The following is a 22816-nucleotide window of genomic DNA, read 5'->3' on the forward strand; positions in this document are numbered from 1 at the left end:
TTGTATGTGTACAAACCATCGGAAAGTTGTAGGTAATCATCTTTAAAGTTAAATCATACCATATAATCATACATTATTACAATACCCTAATACTATCTAATACCAAGTGTATACTTAGATCTCCCCATTTGTCCCCTAAATAAAACACAGTAAAGAAATTATTTATTTGTTTTTGATATGTATTTCTTTTTGGGAGAGTGCAAGTGGGGGAGGGGCAGAGAGAGGGAGACAGAAGATCCAAAGTGGGCTCCTTGCTGAGAGGCTGACAGCATTGAGCCCAATGTGGGGCTTGAACCCCGAACCGTAAGATGATGACCTGAGCCCAAGTCAAACGCTCAGTAGACTAAGCCACCCAGGTGCCCCAAAATAAAACACATTTTTGAGCCTAGAAGACAAATCACCAAGATCTGTACTCTGGGGACTAAAGTCCAGGATGAAGAGACAGCATTGCAAACAAATAAGTAGGTACAATCAATTGATAATGATAAATGGCCATTCAGAGATAGTAAAGGAAGGAGTGTTCGGTTTATCTGAGTGGGGGCAGGTGGGGAGGGGGATGGTTAAGAAATGCTTGATTTTTTACCAGATGGGGGATTTTCAAAAATAGTTGATTTCTACAGATACCTTTCTTCTAATTCTAGGTGGGGTCTTTTTGGGGGCAAAATGGATGGGGGAAGGTTGAATGATTAAGGGGCATTCTACTATAAAAACTGCTACTTGAGAAAAGACTGGGCTGCCTAAAATAGCCAAGGGGAAGCTAACTTGGGGGTGGGGGGTTGGTCTGGGGATACTGCCAGTGCAAGATACATTGTGTAAAATTTGGCCAAGGCTAGGATCTTGGAGGCCTTTCTTGTACTGAAAAATGTGAATTTTGCTCTGGTGGTTAGTGGTTCCCAGGTTCCCTTACCAAGCTCTTTTTGAATCTTTCTAGAGTTTCCACCTTCAGAATAAAGGAACTGTGCAGGGGCTAGTTTAGAATCTCGTTTTCTAAAAACCCCAGGGTGATGTTGTTGTTTAGCCAGGTGCTTGTGGAATGTGGCCTAAAGCCATGAGATTTGCATGTAAACCGATTTCCTTAAATAACTGCATATCTAATACTTGAAATATGGGTGGTACAACTAAGAAACTGACTTCATAATTTGAATTAAGTTTAATTGATTTAAAAGCTAAAAGTGAATTAAAGTGAAATATTTTTATTACCATACAAGTTTGTTTTGGGGTTACATTTTACTTTAATCATTGAAAATTTGGCAATGAATTAATTTGCGTCATGTGTAACATGCACTGAATTTCTTAGACTTAATATACAAACACTAAAATATCTCCGCTAATTTTTATATTCATACATGTTGTAATAATAGTTTTTATATGATGACTTAAATCGAAATATATTAAAATTTGTTTCACCTGTTCCTTTTACTTTTAAGAAATATACTTCCTTGGGCGCCTGGGTGACTCAGTCAGTTAAGCATCTATCTACTGATTTCCTCTCAGGTCATAATCTCACGGTTCATGGGATCAAATCCCAGGCTGGGCTCCACGATGGCAGCTTGGAGCCTGCTTAGGATCCACTTCCTCCCTTTCTTTCTTCACTCAATAAATAAATAAACTTAAAAAAAGAAAGAAAGAAAGAAAGATAGAAACATCCCTCCTAAAAATTTTGCCTGCTTGGGAACCTCTCCCTCCCTTTCTTTCTTCTCTCAATAAATAAATAAACAAGAAAGAAAGAAAGAAAGAAAGAAAGAAAGAAAGAAAGAAAGAAAGAAAGACACCTCCTAAAAATTTTAAGATGATTTCGGAGCCCATATTGTATTTTCATTGGAAAGTGCTTCCTTAGAACTACAGTATATAAAAGTATCAACCTGCTACATACTGGAAACTAATCCCATTGCTGAGGTTAATCCACTAAGGGTAGTGGTAAAAGACTAGATTCTGAAAATGTTTGTTACCTAACCTTCATTTGAGTGTAATATCCGTAAGATCTGGTACCTCCTGGGTTAACTCTCCCATTAACCATGCCTACAGCATGTTGCAGGTACTCTTGTAAACATTTGTAGAATGAATGCACTGAGCCAAAAGCAGTAGGAATGAAGAACACAGGATGAAAGGAAGAGGTTTTAACAAGACTGCTGAATTCATTGTCTGAATTTGGGTTTTGAATGCAGGAGGCTTCTGACAAGACTCATGGGTTATTATACTAGGTGGGTTTTGGAGTTAAAGCAGGGTGAGAGTAGAGATAACTCATTAACTTTTAGATATGGTTGGGTTTCAGTTGCCTGGTGAGGATGCCCAGTTGGCATCTGAGTTTGTAGTTTAGAGGAAAGATCTTGTTTTGCCGTAAGAGTCATCAGCAAGCAGGTGTAAACTGAAAGCCTATATGTAGATAAATGGGGAGACGTGAGAGAAGGCAAAAGGGAACAACATCACTTATAAGTGGGCAGAAAAGGGGCACCTGGTTGGCTCAGTCAGTTGAGTGTCTGACTTCGGCTCAGATTATGATCTCACGGTTTGCAGAGATCACTTCAAATCCTCTGTCCCCCCCCCCCCCTGCCCTCCGCCCCTCCCCCACTCACGCAAGCTTGGTCTCTCTAAAAACTAAACATTAAAAAAATGAAAACTTATAAGTAGGCAGAAAAGCCAGCAAAGGAGACTGAAATGACGTGTGGAGAATTGAAGGGAGAATCTTAAAGAATTGAGCAAGAGTATCAAAAGATATTCTGACACTGAAATGAATTTGGGAATTGGGACTGCACTGGTGAGTCTTGGGCAGTTTTAGTGAGGTGGTGGCTGCAGAAGCCTAATTATATTGTAGGCTGAAGAGTGCGCTCTAGTCCAGAATCGCAGATAGTTATTTGAAGGCCATTTTTTTTTTTTTTTTTTTTTTGTAAAAATGGTGCAGTGAGATAGGGTGAGAGCTCAATGCTTCTCTAGGTTTTTTGGTGTTTTTTTGTTTTGTTTTGTTTTGTTTGTTTGTTTGTTTTTAATTTTTTTTCAACATTTATTTATTTTTGGGACAGAGAGAGACAGAGCATGAACGGGGGAGGGGCAGAGAGAGAGGGAGACACAGAATCCGAAACAGGCTCCAGGCTCTGAGCCATCAGCCCAGAGCCCGACGCGGGGCTCAAACTCCCGGACCGTGAGATCGTGACCTGGCTGAAGTCGGACGCTTAACCGACTGCGCCACCCAGGCGCCCCTGTTTTGTTTTTTTTAAGTTAGAAAAGACTTGAGTTTGTTATGGCCTGTGGGGAAGGAGCTAGAAGGGAAAGATATACAGATCTTGATACTTTGGCTCCAGAATGGTCTCTGATTTTTCTGTTAGGAATGTGTAAATACCTCTGTGCATATCATCACCAGCTAAGTGCTGAATAAATACTCAGTATTCTTGGAGCTTATATTCTTAGAAAGCCTAGACAGAAGTAGACACTTTTTCTTTTCTTCAAGGGGAAACATTGAGGGAGGGCCCAATGTCACATGGAAGATCCAAGGCCACGTGAGCCATATTGGAAAGAACTGAAAGTTGAAGAAACCTTTGTTGTTACTTTGTGGGATCTTGAATTAAACTAGTTATCTGATGGCCTCCTGGATGGAGTTAGGTGAGGCAAAGTCCTTGGATTTATCTTTGATCATTCCAGGGAGGAGCATTCCAAGCAAAATGACTTGATAGGGGATAAACCCTAGTGAAAAACAGGATTTGTCATGGGACAAGTCTCCTGAAATCTTGAGGAGCATTTAAATGCCCTGAAAAGAAAAGAGAAAAACAAGGTATTTGGAACCTACTTTGTATGCCGAGCGTTGACAGTATGAGTGCATATAAACTGCATTGTGATTGACTCCTGTCTGATTGAATTAAGTAAGCTGCCATTTTTTTGTGTGTTCTTTTAATTGTTTTTTAAAAATTAATGTGGCACTACATATTGGGGTATTACTTAATACCAGTACATTTTCACCGAACCTTGTAATTAGATGAAACTGATCATTTTGAGCAAAAAGTTAGGAAAAGGTAAAGCAAATCAGGGTTATTCAGAAGTAAGGAGGGATATAGTCCAAGGAACATTTGGAGAGAAAAGAGACAATGGCCTCTGACCATATCCTCAAGAGTTGGATTGTAAATTGGATTCTAATTTCACCCAAGTCTACTTCATCACTTGATATAGAGTGCATATATAGAATTTGCACAAAAGGTGATAATATTTTGAATAGCAATGCTGTATATGCTGTTACAACTCAAAACAGGTGAATGAAAGTAGGCTAGTGGGTCCAAAAAACAAGAATTCCCACAATCTGGGAAAAGAAAGTATCACAGGAACTGTGTTGTTCTTTTAAGTGTTAAGCATCTATCATAATCTTAGTTCAGTAAACATTACTAAATATTAGTAACTAATCGAATTCATCATAAATGTTAATTATTACTTAAAGAGCAGTGCCTTGAGTTTAAACACTAAGGTCTTGTGAGAGACAGGCACCTTGATTGATTCTGGCTCTGAGAGTATTCATTTGAGTTTGGATTGTTACTTAAGCTTTTTAAACTTCTATGAGAAAAATGGAGATATTAATACACTTAGTAGGAGAAGCTCATAAATGAGATAGTTCCAATAGAGTGTTAATTTTGATGACTAGCCAGCAGTCAGTGCTCAATGCATAATAACCACTAATAAATATTCTTTTTTCTTAATTGTGGACTTGACACTGGAATTAGTAGGTTTTGCTATATATTGAAGGACATATATGTAGCAAAGAAAGAACTACTTAATAGATATCCTTCCCCTAAATAGTTCGTTTCCGCACGTAATAAGGTCTAACAATATATGTAAATACATAGTTTCATTTAATCCTCAAAATAAACTTGTTCAGTGAATGCTGTTACCCATCCTGATTTTTCTTAAGGAAACTGAGGCTTGAGCACCTGGGTGGCTCAGTTGGTTAAGCATCCGACTCCATCTCAGCTCAGGTCTTGATCTCGCAATTGTGAATTCAGCCCCCACAATGGGTTCCATGCTGGGTGTTAAGCCTACTTAAAAAATTAAAAAATAATCATGTTAAAATTCTTTTAAGGAAAAAAAAAGGAAACTGAGGCTCAAAGAGGCTCCATAGAGCAAGGCTTACTCTAGGCCACATGTTTTATAAGGATGGAACCAGGGAAAGTAGCCAAAGTCTGTCTGATTCCAATAAAGCCCATATTCCGACAAGTACTTGAAAGAAGGTACACAAAATATAAAGAATAAAATACACTGGATAAGAGTTGGTTTTTAACTTTAAGCATGGGTAAGATTGTTCATGAAAAGTCTGAAGAACAAAAGGACACGGGTTTCTCTTTGGAATCCTCCAAGTTGTAGGCTCAGGGGGACACACCTACAGCCTGGGGACAGAGGCACATAAGTGTGGAGCTCCAAGGAGACCTAGATTTTAGAATTTCAGTTGAGACTCTCCTTGGAGGTCTAAAAAGAGTAGGTTAAGGAATGATAGAATTTGGCGATTGAGGACTCATGTCTAATCTTGGGGTAGCCATTTAAGATATTTGAATGTCCAGGGAATTTGATAGGATGATAGCTTCAGGAAGATTTCGGGTCTGAATGTTTTTAGTCTTTTTGACTTGGAGTAAATTGTACTGGCTCAAAGCTTCAGAGGAGGAGGTCAGGAACAAGGGCACCTGGGACCAGAGAGGTTGAGTTCTTACCTCAGTTTTGTATACATTTGGAGCCAATCTACAATTTACATGTTTCTGCATTAAATAGTAGTTGTCCCTCCCTCTAATGACATGATTCCCCTCCTCTGCCCCACCCCCACGTAAAGGATTTACTTTGGATTCTGAGACCCTGTGGCCAAATAAGGGTGGGGTTTTTGTTGGGGATTGGAGTAAAAACTTTAGAATAGAAAAGAAGTCTGTATCTGGTGGATTGAATTGGAAAAGGAACTTTCCAAGTCTCTGCAATGGCTTCTATTTGGCCCAGGTGTGGAAGAACCATAATTCATTCTGGCACCAAGGTAGGACCAATGGGGACCAGTGGGGACCAGTGGGGACACGTGCAAACTCAGTCCCTTAGACCCCACCCTCTCCTGTCTTTCTCTGAACTTTGGAAATCTCACAGGGTGGCTGTAGGCAAACTGGAGAAACAGGATAGAGGCAATGCTCAAATATTAGGGCTACAACACTTGGTGGCTAGGTGTCCTTTTTTTATGCCTAAAAAAGGAAAGAGCTAGACAATTTTTACTGTCGTCGCAAAATAAGGTAACTATTTTGCAGGTCTACTTTGAAGGAGGATTTTTTTGTGTATGTGCGTTAAATGTTTATTTTCGCTTTGGTGAATGACTGGTTAATCTTTCCTTTTGGTTTAAATTTGGGTTTGTTCACAAGCAGTTGTGCAGAGCAGGGGCTGACCTCCATGCTTCTGTGGGAATGTAGGAGGTAAAATACAGTATCCAGTATGATTGCATCATCTGAAAGTCAACATTAATGGAACCACCAGTGGGCCTCCTGAATTTTTTCTCCAAACACTTAATTTTTAGGTTGAGAACATAAGTCCTGAGGGTGTTGCTTCTGATTAGGTATAAGCACTTTGTGGGATGCTCCTTTTCTTCTGCGTGTTATTTTTTTTAATTTTTATTTTTTCCTCAAAGGGGATAAAGGTTATCTTGGTTGGGGGGAAAAGGTGGAAAAAATCGTAGAAATTACAATGGGGCTACATTCCATAAACATACACACTATATTTGTGAAATTTAAATTTCATTTCCCTAAGTTTATTAGGGAAAAAAAAGCTTTAAAAGACTCCTGGGATGGGGGGGGGGGGGGAGGGCGGGCGGTAAAACGAAACAAAACAAAAACAAAAGGCACGTTGAAGCACTGATCTACCTATAGTAAAGGTCAGAGTCTTGTGGATCATGTCTGTGTACATGCTTTGAAAGATGTTTTCATGTCATCTGAGCACCTGTTTCTTGATACAGCATGTATGGAATACAGCATGTATGGAATGTGAGTGTTGGGAGAGGCTATAGTCAGATTCTGTCCAAAGGGCATAGTCATTTCAGAATCAAATACCACTTTGCTCAATGCCATTTGAGCTCATTCAAGAATGGGTGTAAGAGTATCACTATGATAGGAATGTGGAGAAATAAGAGAACAGAGGGGGCTCAGCAACTCTTGGGCTCAGATCTGATCTAAGGTGTTCAACATTCCTGTTGGTTTGGGATGGGTGAGAGGGGCCCAGAGCAACTTCTATTCTTGTGACTAGTATAGCGCACAAAGGAGAAAGCTGTGAGACTTTGAATTACTCACTGTCCCTTAAATGGTAGCCTTGGGTGGTAGAGGAGGAAGAGACAAAACACAAGTGGGCAGGTGGCATGAGTTTGGGTCCCCAGAGTGCATATAGAAAGGGAATAAAACAGCCATCATTTCAGTATTCACTCCCTTTGGAGAGTTGGCTTCTCATTAGAGAAGGTAGATGTTAACAAATGTTTTGAGGCACAAAATGGATATTTGGGAATTCACTGTGCCTAAGTAGATTAAATGTCAAGGAAGTCTTCATTAAAAAAGAAAAATTCAGGTGCGCCTGGGTGACTCAGTCAGCTAAGCGTGCGACTCTTGTTTCTGCTCAAGTCACTATCTCATAGTTCCTGGATTAGAGCCATGCAACGGGCTCCGCACTGGAGCCTCCTTGGGATTTTCTCTCTCTCTCTCTCTGTCTCTCTCTCTCTCTCTCTCTCTGTCTCTCTCTCTCTCTCTCCCTCTTCCCCTCCCTCTCTCTGCCCCTCTCCTGCTCGCTCTCTCTCAAAATAAAAATAAACTTAAAAGAAAAATTCATAATGTAGTTACTGGAGCCTGTTGCACCAGCAGTCTCTGTTGGCGCACTCAGTGGTATGATGAAATCAGTTCCTTCCAGCTCTGGGATTGTGTGCCTTTCTTCCTAACACCCTCTCGGGTGTCATGCTGATAATTTACAGTCCACCATGGTGGAGGTGTGCACACCATGAAAATTGGCCCACACTGCAAAAGTGTTTCCTCCCTCTCATTTCCCAATCTGATTGTCAAACATTTACCAGTATTCTACTGAGTACAGTTTCTATACGACACAAGTAGACAATTGTGCATAGCCTTCCTGAAATATTTTTTTTATATTTTATTTTTTTTCATCAATCTCTCTATGGAACGTGGGGCTCGAACTCAGAACCCTGAGACTGAGTCGCACACTCTAATCACTGAGCCAGCCAGGTATTCCTGAAATATTTTAATATATAAACTTACTATATATTTATGTATATATATAAAATACATATATACTCCACACCCTTTCTTTATGCTTTAATTTGTAATTTGATACTACATAAACTTTGAGCTTTTTTCACTTACTGTATGCTAGAAATCTTTTCATAGGAAGCTTAATCAATTTTGGTTTACATTTAGTTATTTATTTTTTAATGTTTATTTTTTAGAGAGAGAGACACACACACAGTGGGAGTGGGGGAGAGGCAGAGAGAGAGGGAGACACAAAATCCGAAGCAGGCTCCAGGCTCCAAGCTGAGAGCATAGAGCCTGATGCAGGTCTCAAACCCACAAAACATGAGATCATGACCTGAGCTGAAGTTCAACCACTTAACCAACTGGGGCACCCAAGTGCCCCAATTTTGGTTTAAATTTAAGGGAAATATATTTTAATGTTTATTTATTTTTGAGAGAGAGAGATCACCTGCGCTTGCACATGAGTAGGGGAGGGGCACACAGAGGGCGACAGAGGATCCAAAGCTGGCCCTGAGCTGACAGCAGACAGCCCGATGTTGGTTTTGATCCCAGGAACTGTCAGATCATGACCTGAGCCAGTCAGATGCTTAAGTGACTGAGCAACTCAGGTGCCCCTAAAGGAAATAAATTTAAAAAATCAAAACTCTATTTAATTAGGACTTTTTTTTTTTAATGTTTATTTTTGAGAGAGAAAGGCAGTGTGAGTGGGGAAGGGGTAGAGAGAGAGAAAGAAAGAGACAGAATGCAAGCAGGGGAGGGGCAGAGACAGAGGTAGATACAGAATCCGAAACAGGCTCCAGGCTCTAAGCTGTCAGCACAGAGCCTGATACAGGGCTCTAACCCATGAACCATGCATGAGATCATGACCTGAGCTGAAGTCTGACACTCAACTGAGCCACCCAGGTGCCCCACCCACTTTTTTTTATTTTAAAAAATAAAAGCATTATGTGTACAGGTTCTATATCCTCTTTTTTGTTTGGTTGGGTTTTTTCTTTTTTTTTTTTTTTTAATTTTTTTTTTAACATTTATTTATTTTTGAGACAGATAGAGACAGAGCATGAGCAGGGGAGGGTCAGAGAGAGAGGGAGACACAGAATCCGAAACAGGCTCCAGGCTCTGAGCCGTCAGCCCAGAGCCCGATGCGGGGCTCGAACTCACGGACCTCGAGATCATGACCTGAGCCGAAGTTGGACGCCCAACCGACTGAGCCACCCAGGCACCCCTGGTTGGGTTTTTTCAACTGTCCAGTATATCCTGGACATTTTTGCCTATTAACAATGGAATTTTTTTTTTTAAGATTCTTTTTTTTTTTTTTAATTTTTTTCATTGTTCATTTTTGAAAGAGTGAGAGAGAAAGAATGAGTGAAGGAGAGGCAGAGAGAGGGAAACATAGACTCCAAAGCAGGCTCCAGGCTGTCAGTTCAGAGCCCAACTCAGGCTTGAACCCATGAATCATGAGATTCACTTGAGTTGAAGTCAGACGCTTAACCAACTGAGCCACCCAGTCGCTCCTTAATTAAAGACCATTGCTGTCTTAAAAAAAAAGTCCACTATCTCAGATTAATTTTTAATTAATCTTATTGAAATGTAATAAGGATACAGAAAATGTATGTGTATATATGTGTGTATCATATATTTTGACAAACTGAACATAACCTGTGTAACTTGTGTACCCTGACCAAGAAATTAGAAGGGCGCCTGGGTGGCTCAGTCGGTTAAGCGGCCGACTTCGGCTCAGGTCATGATCTCACGGTCCGTGAGTTCGAGCCCCGCGTCGGGCTCTGTGCTGACAACTCAGAGCCTGGAGCCTGTTTCAGATTCTGTGTCTCCCTCTCTCTGACCCTCCCCTGTTCATGCTGTCTCTCCCTGTCTCCAAAATAAATAAAACGTTAAAAGAAAATTTTTTTTTAAGAAATTAGATAGAATTTATTTCTACTAAGATTGTTTAGTGTTTAATTACACAATTGGATAATGCTTCAATATTTTATATTTTGAATGTAACTATAACTATCCTGAACCTTGATTCCATTTTTCAGCCAATACTCCTTGTTCGTCTGTGGAGTCGGGTATATCATCTTCATTAAAGAGGAAGTCTCCTAAGTTTTGATACTTAACATTTTTTTTCTCCCTGAGGCATTGCGTAGAATGTGCAGAGCCATATTAAAGATTAGGAGGTGGAGCTTGTCTTTGCATTTGCCCCTGACAGCAGGAGGAAATGCCCTTAGTGTCTGAATTCCTGTGCTATAATTTTGGCTGAGCTGTTTCATGGTTTTAAAAAATTGAGATTGGGGTGCCTGGGTGGCTCAGTCAGTTAAGCGTTTGGTTATTGATTTCAGCTCAGGTCCTGATGTCACGGGTTCATGAGTTCAAGCCCCATGTTGGGCTCTGCTGGTGGTGCAGAGCCTGCTTGGGATTCTCTGTCCCTCTGTTCTTCCCCTGCTCTCGCTGTCTCTCTAAATAAATAAATAAATAAATAAACTTAACAAATTTAAACGTTTATTCATTTATTTTGAGAGGGCATGAGCACGAACCCCGCTTTGGGTAAGCCCTGCTTCTCTCTCTCTCCCTCCCTCCCTCCCTTTCTGCCGCTCACTCGCTTGAACCCTCTTCTCTCTCTGAAAAGAAAATTAAATTAGATTAAAAAATTAAAAATTTTAAGAAGATAAAATATTTTTTAAAAATAAATTATGGAACTTAGGGTAAACAGTGATTGCTTAGTGGGGAAAAGTTTCTCTTAGTGGTGATGAAAATGTTCTGGAATTAGACACGATTGTTGCATAACATTGTAAATATGCTAAAAAAAACCACTGAATTGTAGGATTTTAAGTGGTAAAATAACTAATTTTGTGAGAGTAATATGTTACGGCAATATAATTACAATAACCGAAAACCAAAAATAATTCAAATGTCTATGTATAGTAGAATCAATATATTGTAGTCATTGTTTGACTGTCCAACAATAAGAATTAATGGACTTCAAGTATACTTAACAACATGGATGAATCACAAATACGATTTTGAGTGAAAGGAAGTCAGTTATTTAAAGTTTGGAAGTAAGCAAAAGAAATCTATGATAGATGTCAAAGCAATGGTTACCCTCAGGCAGTGAAATGATGACCAGATGGGAGTCTCTTGGCCTGGAATCTGGGCACATAGGTGTTCGTTTTGTGAAAATTCAATTAGTTATGTACTTATGATTTGCACATTTTTCTGCGTGTATTTTGTATTTCAAACAATAGATATTGCCCATTGAATGGTACCAACATAAAAATATTTAAAAATTAATTTGGAAAAACAATTAAGTATACCAAAATATTAATACACGTGGGTTATGATAGTTTGTACTTCGGTCTTTTTCTTTTTTCCTACACACCCCTTATTGCTATTTTATTGAACACATAAAAAAAGCAAAAATATTTTTTCAGGGCTTTACATTTAGTTTTTATTAAACTGTAAATTTCCCATGGCTCTTACTCGTATGTTTGCATAGATAATATGAGATATCTCTGTGTTCATTTTGTAGGCAAATTTTGACAACAAACCAGTAAATGGCCCCAAGTCAGAATCCATGGAATACAGTAAATGCCATGGGGACCAACAGAGATTGGAATTAAACCCACCTCCCCTTGAAAATGTAACTAAAAATGAAGAAAGTATGACAGGTATTGAAGTGGAGAAGTGGACGCAAAATAAGAAATCACATTTAACCGATCATGTCAAAGGAGAATTTAAGGCAATTGTGACTGAAGCTGAAAAATTGAAAAACTCTGAAGATGACAAGAAGAAAGTCCTACTCACCGAGTTACCAGAACCTCAGAAATTGTTTGCACAAACTGTAAGAAATGGCATTAAAAATGTACACTATTTACCAACCGAGACCAACGTGTGTTTTAAAAAATTCAGTATTGAAGAATTTGGCAAGGCATTTGAAAACAACTCCTATAAATTCCTGAAAGACACTGCCAACCATAATGCCATGAGCTCCATTGCCACTAATGCGAGCTGTGATCATCTCAAGGGGAGAAGTAATGTTTCAGTCTTCCAGAAGCCCAGCTTTAACTGCAAGTCTATCCCAGATCCAGCAAATTTCAACCTAAATAGTCATACTAGTACACACAATGAAAGTGATCAACCCAAATCTCTAGAAAATATACCAAGTAAAGAATCAAAAGATGGATCTCCAGTTCAACCAAGTCTTCTATCCCTGATGAAAGATAGGAGATTAACATTGGAGCAAGTGGTGGCCATAGAAGCTCTGACCCAACTATCAGAAGCTCCATCAGAAAATTCTTCACCATCAAAGTCTGAGAAGGATGAAGAAACAGAGCACAGAACAGCGAGTTTGCTTAATAGCTGTAAAGCTATCCTTTATTCGGTAAAAAAAGACCTTCAAGACCCAACCTTACAAGGGGAGCCAGAAAGCCTTCATCACTATCCATCTTTGGAAAAGCAAAGCCCATGCAGCACGGTGGTATTTAATGGCCAAAATATTTCCAAGTCACACAACAACTCAGCTGCTAACCAAGCATCTACAAAGTCACAGGAATATTCAAAAGTCACAAATTCAGGATCTCTTTTCATACCAAATCCAAATTCGTCTAAAATTGACACCAATAAAAATGTTGCTCAAGCTAGAATTACCCTTGAGGGTTCTAAGAATTTGCATCAGTTGCCACCAACAAGTGATAAATTGGGGTATTGTAACCAGTCACTGGCCAGCAGTAAACAGATAGACTCAAAAGATGATCCATCGTGTCAAGATACAGTTCATAGTAAAATAGAGGAAGATGTTGCAACACAGTTAACACAACTTGCATCAATAATTAAATTCAATTATATAAAACAAGAGGACAAAAAGGCTGAAAGTACATCAACAAATCTTGTTGCATATGATGTGCAGCAAAAATGCAGTCAGGAGAAAATCACAGTACAACAGAAACCACCTTCCAGTGTACAAAACAATCATAGCTCATCATTAACAAAGCACAAGAACACGACACAGAAAAAGACAAAATCTACCCCATCAAGAGATCGGCGGAAAAAGAAGCCTGTAGTCCTAACTGGTCAAGATAATGACCAGAAAAAGAGGGAACAGCTGTCATATGAGTACAGTAAGTTACATGACATTTGGATAGCATCTAAATTTCAAAGATTTGGTCAATTTGGTCCACATGATTTTCCCATTCTGTTAGGAAAAATTCCTCCCCTAACCAAAGTATGGAAACCACTGACTCAAACGACTTCAGCATTAGAACACAAAAAATTATTTCCTCCACTCACTCAGATAAAATTTGAGCGATATTATCCCGAATTAGCACAGGAAAAAACCATGAAGGTTGAACCTTTGGATTCTCTCCCATTATTCCAGTTAAAAACAGAATCCAATGGGCAGGCGTTTACAGAAAAAGTTTATAATTCTCAGGTACAGCCATCCGTGAATGTCAATCAGAAAGCTCATCCTTTACTCCAGGCCTCCTCTCCAACTAACCATTGTGCTAATGTAATGGCTGGCGAAGACCAAACACAATTCCAGCAGGATGTTAAAGACCAAGTCATGCATCAGAGACTGCCGACATTGCCTGGTATCTCTCATGAGACCCCCCTACCAGACCCAGCACAAATTCTCAGGAATGTAAATGTAGTGCGTTCAGGTGGAATTACAGTGGTTTCTACCAAAAGTGAAGAGGATGTCTGTTCATCCAGTGTTGGAGCATCAGAACTTTCCCCAGTAGACAGTGCACAGAAAAGTTTTAATGATTATGCCATGAACTTCTTTACCAATCCTACAAAAAACCTGGTGTCCACAACGAAAGATTCTGATTTGCCAACCTGCAACTGTCTTGGTAAGTGTGGGGCCGAGTGTGTTATGTGTTTCTTCTTTGTTTACTTCCGTTAATTGCCTCCTCATGACCAAATCAAATTTTGGGTTGTCTTTCATATGTGGCATTTTTGCCCCATTCATGTTCTAGCTGAAATGGACTAAATCTATGCCGGTTTTTCTGTGGGACCTTTACTGATTATGCTCAAATAATTGGGAAGTTTAACGCATAATTTGGAAACTTTCTTAAGTGGAAAATTTGCTGATTTCTCTTGGCCAAATTTTATTGTGAATATGATAGGAATGAATTCCTTTAATACTTTATTATAGTTTATTCTTACTATATGGAAAAGAATTTCAACCTGTAAGCATTTTGTTTCAAAAATAATTTTTATTGTGAAATATAAAACCTACACACAGAGAACATAAAATATATGTGCAACTTAACAAATAACTATACAAAGTATGTGTGATTGCCACCCCATTAAAGAACTGGACCTGGTTTATTTCTTTTTCAATGCTTAGTGCTCTTCTGCTCTGCAATACAAAGGATGTCCTTATATATGAAACAAATCCATAATCTTAGCTGCTGAAGAATTTGAAAACCTTTTGAAATTCTAAAATATTAAGTTGTTGTATAATATTGTTTTCCTGTTTAAAAAACAAATAGGCATGTGTAAATAGCTGAGCTGGGAAGTGATTTCTAACTAATACATATTTTGTGTCTTAGAAGTCATTGAAAGAGATCATTCAGGAACTAATAATTAGAATTTTTATCAGCCCTGAGAAAATCTTGCAGGACTAAAGATTCTTAGGCAGGCCTTATGAGAAATTTGCTCAGTATTTAAAACATACGAAAGCTTAATTTGAACCCTGTACTGATTAGTCATTGTTTATGGCCAGATTTCATGTAAGAGCTTTTGTAAAAGAAGAATTAATTTACTCTAATGTAGCTGTAATAGAGAGATTAAATAGATTGGGTCATTCAAGTTTGTTACACTACTTGATGCCCTCATTATTTCAGCTTTTATACAGCTTATGAGGACAAAATTTGTGAAATAACCTGTTCTGAACTCAAATAGGTTTGATTATTAAAAGTCTTTAAAAAAAAAAAAAGTCTTAAAATATAGCCCCAAATCACGAAGATTTAAGATTTGCCTTGAACAAGGGAAGTTTTTTTTGTCAGAAGTAGGTGGTTGGTTAGTACATTCCAGAATGGGTAAAGGATTGTTTGGAAGATAAACTATATCACTCTGATTTTTTTTCAAAGCCACAGTAGAAAAATTAGTGAAGTATATAGCCATGACTATTTGCTCTTGATTTTCTAAAGTACATTTGACATTCTGAAGTCAATCCTTCTATTTCTCCACTCATCATTCAACACCACTTAGACAGCCTGCCATGTGCCAGGTACCAGGGATAAGCTCTTCTTGGAAGGATCTCATAATCTGAAAAGGGGTGACAATGCTGAGTGGGGTCGAAACAGGAGAATGAATGAGAGGTTCTTGGACCAAGTACAGAAGAGTGTAATAATGACGATTCCCATTCCAGATCTTTTACTGCCAAGTCTGATACAGTACAATGGCCCTGACTTGTTATATTCACAACATCCCTACAAAGGGAAGGCTTATTAACTCCAGTTTACAAATGAGGAAACTAAGTCACAGGGAAGTTCACAGCTAGTGAATGACTAAACTGGATTTCAAAGACAGTCACAACTTGAGAGCCTACCTTCCTCTTGTTTCAAAAATCTGAAGTAAAAAAGGGACGGTAATTTTTTTAATATCATTAGAAATGGAAAAAAAAATCTGTAATTTAAAATGCCATTAAAATTTATATTTTAGTCTAATTTTACTGAGCTAGTATAATTTTACTGTGTGCATAATTTCAGTAGGATGGTTGTCTAGTTTCAAAACTCTTTCCGTAGAGATAGTAACTAGTCACTGGGTAGGAGTTGAGACACAACTAAGCATTTAAAGTTTATTGAACATCGGCAGTACACACGTAATTGTTTTATACATCGTCACTTACATGTTTTCCTATAATCATTACATGCAAGATTATTGTGCTCATTGTGTAGAAATGGGAAGTGATGAAAAAACAAAAAGCAGACTCACTCAGAAATCATCCCAAGTGGGATGATCGTATCTAAGAGTAAAAGATTTCCATGCAGGTATTGTGTTCTAGCAAAGTAAGAGTAATTAACCTCTTAATCACGCCTCCTCAAATTGAGCACTATTGGCATTTTAGATAGGATAATTCTTTTTTTTTTTTAATTTTTAAATATACATCCAAGTTAGTTAGCATATAGTGCAACAATGACTTCAGGAGTAGATTCCTTAATGCCCCTTACCCATTTAACCCATCCCCCACCCACAACCCCTCCAGCAACCCTCTGCTTGTTCTCCATATTTAAGAGTCTCTTATGTTTTGTCCCCCTCCCTGTTTTTATATATTCTTTTTGCTTCCCTTACCTTATGTTCATCTGTTTTGCATCTTAAAGTCCTCATATGAGTGAAGTCATATATTTGTCTTTCTCTGCCTGACTCATTTTTCTTAGCATAATACCCTCTACTTCCATCCACATAGTTGCAAATGGCAAGATTTCATTCTTTTTGATTGCCGAGTAATACTCCATCGTATATATATACCACATCTTCTTTATCCATTCACCTATCAATGGACATTTGGGCTCTTTCCATACTTTGGCTATTTTGATAGTGCTGCTATAAACATTGGGGTGCATGTGTCCCTTCAAAACAGCATACCTGTGTCCCTTGGATAAATACCTAGTAGTGCAATGGCTGGGTTGTAGAGTAGTTCTATGTTTAAGTTTTTGAGGAAAGGATAATTCTTTATTGTAGGGGAACTGTCCTCTGCAACCTAGCCTGTTTAGTGGCATCCATGGCCTGTAATACACACACACACACACACACACACACACACACACACACACACACACACCCCTGCCCAGTTGTCACAACCAAGAAGGTTGGACAAATTTTCTACTCAAGAAAAATCGCCCCTGGTTAAGAACCACTGCTTTAGATCATCAGTAATAACTTAAAATCTGTTCAATGTATCTTAGGAAGCCACAAAAGTAATCTTATGTTGTATCCGATGTCCAATCATAATGACCTTTCAGTCAGTATAGATGCACCACAGCCAGAAATGCATTCCTGAGCGATTCCAGCTAGACATGATTCTGAGAGGCCAAGTTAAACATACTGTTTTTATGAAATATATAATTCACACCCATAAAATTTCAGGTAGGACAGAAATATGATGCAAATGTCTTCTTACAGTATAATATTCTAACGATAAATCCTCAGAGTTTTTCTATATGAATTAACATTATTACTGATTTCAATTTTGGTTACAGTTTTAGAAAATTTGGATCTTTTAAAATATACTTAAAAATACTCTATATACTATATTTTTGCAACTTGCTTTTAAAAATATGAAATCTCAGGGTTTTCATTGCTTAAATATTATTGTTTTGATAGTTTTTTTTATTTTTCCACTATATAAACATCCCACAATTTATTCAACCTATCATTTAATGACATGCTAAATGTGCTTTTCTCTTTTGATATTACAAATAATTGTGACAAGGAACATTCCTGCGTACATTTGCATTATAAATGTATAATTAGGCAAGTGTATAGTATAATAAATTCTTAGTACAGTTGCAGGGCTCGATTTTAATAGGATTGTAAGGCCAGGGTTTTAAGATGTATTGCTCTCATAACTTTTAATTGTGTACCTCAATTATTAATAGATTCCTTTTAAAGCAGGAGGTAGGAAAATAAATATGACCCACATCTTAAAATATTTTTCTCCTTTGATTCTTAGAGGAAGAATGAAATAGTTAGGAGCTGAAAGAAAAAAACAAGTGAAATTCTAGGGCTTATTGTCCTAGACATTAATTATTAAATCTTTCCAAAAGCTTGTCAAGATTCATTGTTCTGAATTCGAAAACAAATAATAAAACTATATCCTCCTTGCCCCTATGCAATTCTGTAAAGCTTTGGGTCTAATAATCTTATTCCTTCCACAGATCGAGTTATACAAAAAGACAAAGGCCCATATTATACACACCTTGGGGCAGGACCAAGTGTTGCTGCTATCAGGGAAATCATGGAGAATAGGTGAGGAAATATCCTTCCCTGTTAAAATCCTTCATTACTGTGGACCTGACTCAATGCAGAGAAATTATCTCTGGAACAAATGAGAAGTATATATATACCTTCAGGAGTGGAAGTTGGATGTTTCTTAGGGCCCAGGCAAAGAATAGTGTCCTGGTGTCCCTGCTGAGTCACTCATCACATGAGCCTTGGGGCCCTCAACAAGACACTCACAGAGCAAGGCTGTCTTTGTTAAATTCAGAAATACTTATTTTTCTATTTACTGTATAATCGTAGTGATAGTTCAGATTACCTCCATCAACACTGCATTCACATTCCTTATGCTTATCTTGGAGCCAGTCCATTTTTTAAAAGAGTGATCTTTAAGGACAAGTAAGCAGAATGGGATAACAATAAAAATATCTGCCACACAAAAATACATTTTTAACGAATGTAAATTATGAGGAGTGTTTGATTTCTGTACTTCTTTAAAGCTGTATCTTATGTACATTAAGATGTCAAAAGTGTATATCGCAATTAATTGCAGTTATTTTCCCTTCACTGTGTTTTGTACTCAGGTATGGTCAAAAAGGAAACGCAATAAGGATAGAAATTGTAGTGTACACGGGAAAAGAAGGAAAAAGCTCTCATGGGTGTCCAATTGCTAAGTGGGTAAGTATTTTGTGCTTACACATTTTTCAAAACTAGATTTATTCCACATATAAAACCAATCAATTTATTTTCCATGAATATGTGGATTAGAAAAGTATCCACCCTTATTATTCCCTGGGAAATAATCAGGAAGCTTTCTATCTTAGCCTGGACTTTTTATGTTAAATGAACAAAAGTTCCCAGTTATTACTTAGTGATCTTCAGCTCCCCAAGGTCACCACTTTTGTCAGTGTCTTATGTACTTTTAGAGATCTTTTAATGAGTTTATAGTTAGGTAACATAAGTAAATGGTACTAAATTATACATACTGCTTTATATCTGTTTCTGTATTGAAATTATTTCCAAGTCATTATCCATAGGACCACCTTAATGAGGATCATATAATTTTGAAAGCAAAACTAAATTTTTTTACAACATACTCCCAAAATTGTACCCATGACTACTTTGGTTTTCTAAACATGCAGAACTATAAGAAGAACTAAATTCAACTTCTTTGGGAAGTTCTTAACTGTAAAACAAGTTCCTAGCCAAATATATATATTCAGTAGGACATTCACACCCACAAGGATATTAACCAGTTTATTTGGAATTTTTGACCATAGAATCATTAAAAAAATTTTTTTATGTTTATTTATTTTTGAGACAGAGAGATAGAGCATGTCTGGGGGAGGGACAGAGAGAGAGAGAGAGAAAGAGAGAGAGAGAGGGAGACATAGAATCCAAAGCAGGTTCCAGGCTCTGAGCTGTCAGCACAGAGCCCGACACGGGGCTCCAACCCACGAACTATGAGATCATGACCTGAACTGAAGTCAGACGCCCAACCAAGTGAGCCACCCAGGCGCCCCAATCGTAGAATCATTTTAGATCCCTGTGCCATCATTTGTTAATAAAGATGACGATGTTGTTAAAAAAAAAATTGATGTTGGTAATAATGGTAATAAAATAATAACAATAACAAGTACCTTTTATTATACATCAGGTACTATGTTAAAAACTTGAATCCTCACAAAAGGACTCTGTTATGATTTTGAATAAGGTCAAAGTCAGTAACTTCATACCCCTTTTGGAGAAATTAAAGACATTAAATACAAAATAAAAGTAGGATTAAACCCAGGTATTCCTAAAGCAAGACGATTGCCACACCCATAGCTGCTCTAGTAGTAGACTATTTGTCTTGGTTACTTTTAAACCTTTGGAAGCAATTAAAAGCACAAGAGCTGCACACTCTAGAATACTTTGTTTCTTTTCTTTCTTTTTTTTTTTTTTAGTGTTTATTTTTGAGAGAGAGAGTGGGGGAAGGGCAGAGAGGCAGGATGACAGAGGATCTGAATAGGCTCTGTGCTTAGAGCATAGAACCCGATGAAGGGCTCAAACTCATGAACTGTGAGATAATGACCTGAGCTTCCTTTAGACACTTACTCAATTGAGCTACCCAGGGGCCTCCAAAATACTGTTTCTTCAATCTATGTGGAGCTCCTAGTCCTGTCAAAATACAGATAAACTCAAAGATCTAGAATTTACCTTGTTTAGTTATCTTACAGTAAAGTGCCCAAATGCTTAGGTGTACATACATATCAAGGTTGTTCTTGTGTCTAACGCTATCCAGATGATGATATAATCATTTTAGCACGCCAGAAGGGCCCTCCCAGACAATAACACCACATAAAGGTAACTACTATTTTGACTTTTATCTCTTTAAAGGTCTTTTTGATGAACTCCATATACCTAGACTCATATAGTGTGTGCTCTTTTGTGTCTTTCTCCTTTCACTAAACATTTATAGAACATGAGTTTATTTAATGACTGGAGCTCCAACAGCCACTTTTGAAGCACAGATTGACTTTCTAGTGTGAAGAAAGATAGGAGCATGAGTTCCTGATGATACCAGGAGCGCTGCCAAACTAATTTCAGTCTTTCTTAAATCTGAATTTTTTTTAATGTTTATTTTTGAGAGAGGGAGAGAGAGGGGGAGAGAACATGAACAGGGGGGAAGGACAGAGAGAGGGAGACAGAGGATCCAAAGGAGGTTTTGCTCTACGAGCGCTGAGCCGGATGCAGGTCTTGAATTCATGAATTATGAGACCATGACCTGAGCTGAAATCAAGAGTCGGCCCCTTAACCAACTGAGCCACCCAGGTGCCCCTTAAATCTGAATTTCTTTAACATGAGAGAGAATTTTTGTTAACATATTAAAAACGTGTTGTTTGGGGGTTTTCTGTTATGTGAAATAGAATCAAGTTCCAAGATAACTTGCCTTCAATTTGTTACAATGTGGGTGAGTTTTAGAAGAGAAAAGAAACAGTTTCAGAAGGAGAAAAATAAGTGAAGAAACTGTGCTTCTTGAATACTTTCTATTGCCAGCCCGTGGGCTAGATATTAGGGATGCAAACATGAATTAAGATCTACCGGTCATTTTGTAGATGGGAACAAACTGGCCAGGGTTCTTCCAGCCATCACACAGTTTCAGACTAGGCTTGCTAACTACATGTTTGCTGGGCCACCTCACCTCTCAAGAACTAAATAAAATCTCCTTAAAGTGCTCCCCAACTAGTTTTGAAGGACTGTTTCCTCATTCATGGATCAACCTCTTGTCCTAGCCAAGCACTGATTTTCAGACTGTGTCAATTCAGCTGTGAAAGTACATCCTTTCTTCAGTCCCCATGTAACACCCACATGAGTCAATCTCTATGTGTAACAGTTTTGGTGAAGATATATCTAAACAGTAGCCAAAGTGATGTTTATTTTTATGTTTTAATCACTCTTGAAAAATACAGGCGATGCAAAACATTTTAAAGTAGGAAACAATATACAGATTGCCAATTTTTCTATTGGATTATTAGTCTTCTATTGATTTTATGGGAGCCCCTTTGAAAAATTGACATTTGTCATAAAGGTTGCAGATGTATTTCCACTGCTTGTCATTATTTTTAACGTTCAGAATTTTTAAATCAAATTTTAAATTTTGAACAAAATTTTGGAGATGAAAAAAATTTTAAGGTAAATACCTTTCATCTGTTCTTTGACTTTAGTGTATTGTGTCTTAATTAGAAAAATCTTTACCACTTCTAGCTTATAAGCTGATAAACCTTTCTGTCGTATTTTAATGATTTGATTTTTCTGCATTATTTTATCCATTTTTTGCAACAGCTTATATTTTTTCAGATGACTGTGCAGACATCCAACACCACTTATTTAATTGTCCATATTTTCTCCACTGATTTGTATTTGTTTATACTACTAGATTTTCTGTTGTTATCTCATTGCTATGGGTCTCCCAAATAAGCATCAAATTACTCTTACAATATATTTATGCTATATATTTGTATATACTACATATTTGTATATTATATACTATTTGTATATAGTACAAATAAAAATTTGTATATTATCTACTATATATTTGTATATATACACAAATATATATACTTCATAATATATTTTAATATCTGGTAGAGGTAATTCCTTCTAATTTTCAGAAATCTCTTGACTCTTCCTGTCTTGTTTATTTTTCCCCTAAGTTAATAATCAGTTTGTCTAGTTGCAAAACTAAAGTCCTATTGGTGTTATTGTAACCATACTGCACAGAGAATTTGGAGAATATACTTAGTCTTTCTGTCCTACACAGGATACCTTTCCACTGGCTAGGGTATTCTTTTGGCCTTCAGAGGTGCTTTAATGTTTTTCAAAGATTTAATTTTAAGTAAACTCTACACCCAACACGTAGAGTCCCCAAAGCCCCGAGATCAAGAATCACATACTCCACTGACAGAGCCAGCCAGGTGCCCCTCCTTCAGAGGTGTCTTAAAGTTTACTTCCCAGAGTTTATATATTTCTTCTTTTTTCTCTTTCTTTTGTTTCTTATTTTTCAGTTTATTTTGCTTGTGATCTCAGATGTGCAATCATGTAGTCTGTAGTGACAAATTTATATTCTTTTCAAATTTTATACCATTTCTTTCACTTCATACAAT

At 37.6% G+C, this 22816-nt stretch overlaps 1 protein-coding gene across 8 annotated transcripts in view; it reads left to right on the forward strand.

Moving 5' to 3' along the window:
• TET1 (tet methylcytosine dioxygenase 1) overlaps nucleotides 1–22816 on the forward strand; it is a 134511-nt gene that overhangs the window by 64593 nt on the left and 47102 nt on the right. For all 8 annotated transcript variants that reach the window (XM_053206879.1, XM_027062145.2, XM_027062146.2 and 5 more), the window contains 3 exons: nucleotides 11755–14074; nucleotides 18110–18200; nucleotides 18755–18848. In XM_053206879.1, coding sequence (XP_053062854.1) covers nucleotides 11755–14074; nucleotides 18110–18200; nucleotides 18755–18848 — 2505 coding nt within the window. The remainder of the gene's footprint in view (nucleotides 1–11754; nucleotides 14075–18109; nucleotides 18201–18754; nucleotides 18849–22816) is intronic.

This window comes from Acinonyx jubatus, chromosome D2 (assembly GCF_027475565.1).
Source record: "Acinonyx jubatus isolate Ajub_Pintada_27869175 chromosome D2, VMU_Ajub_asm_v1.0, whole genome shotgun sequence".
NCBI classification, from domain to species: Eukaryota; Metazoa; Chordata; class Mammalia; order Carnivora; family Felidae; genus Acinonyx; species Acinonyx jubatus.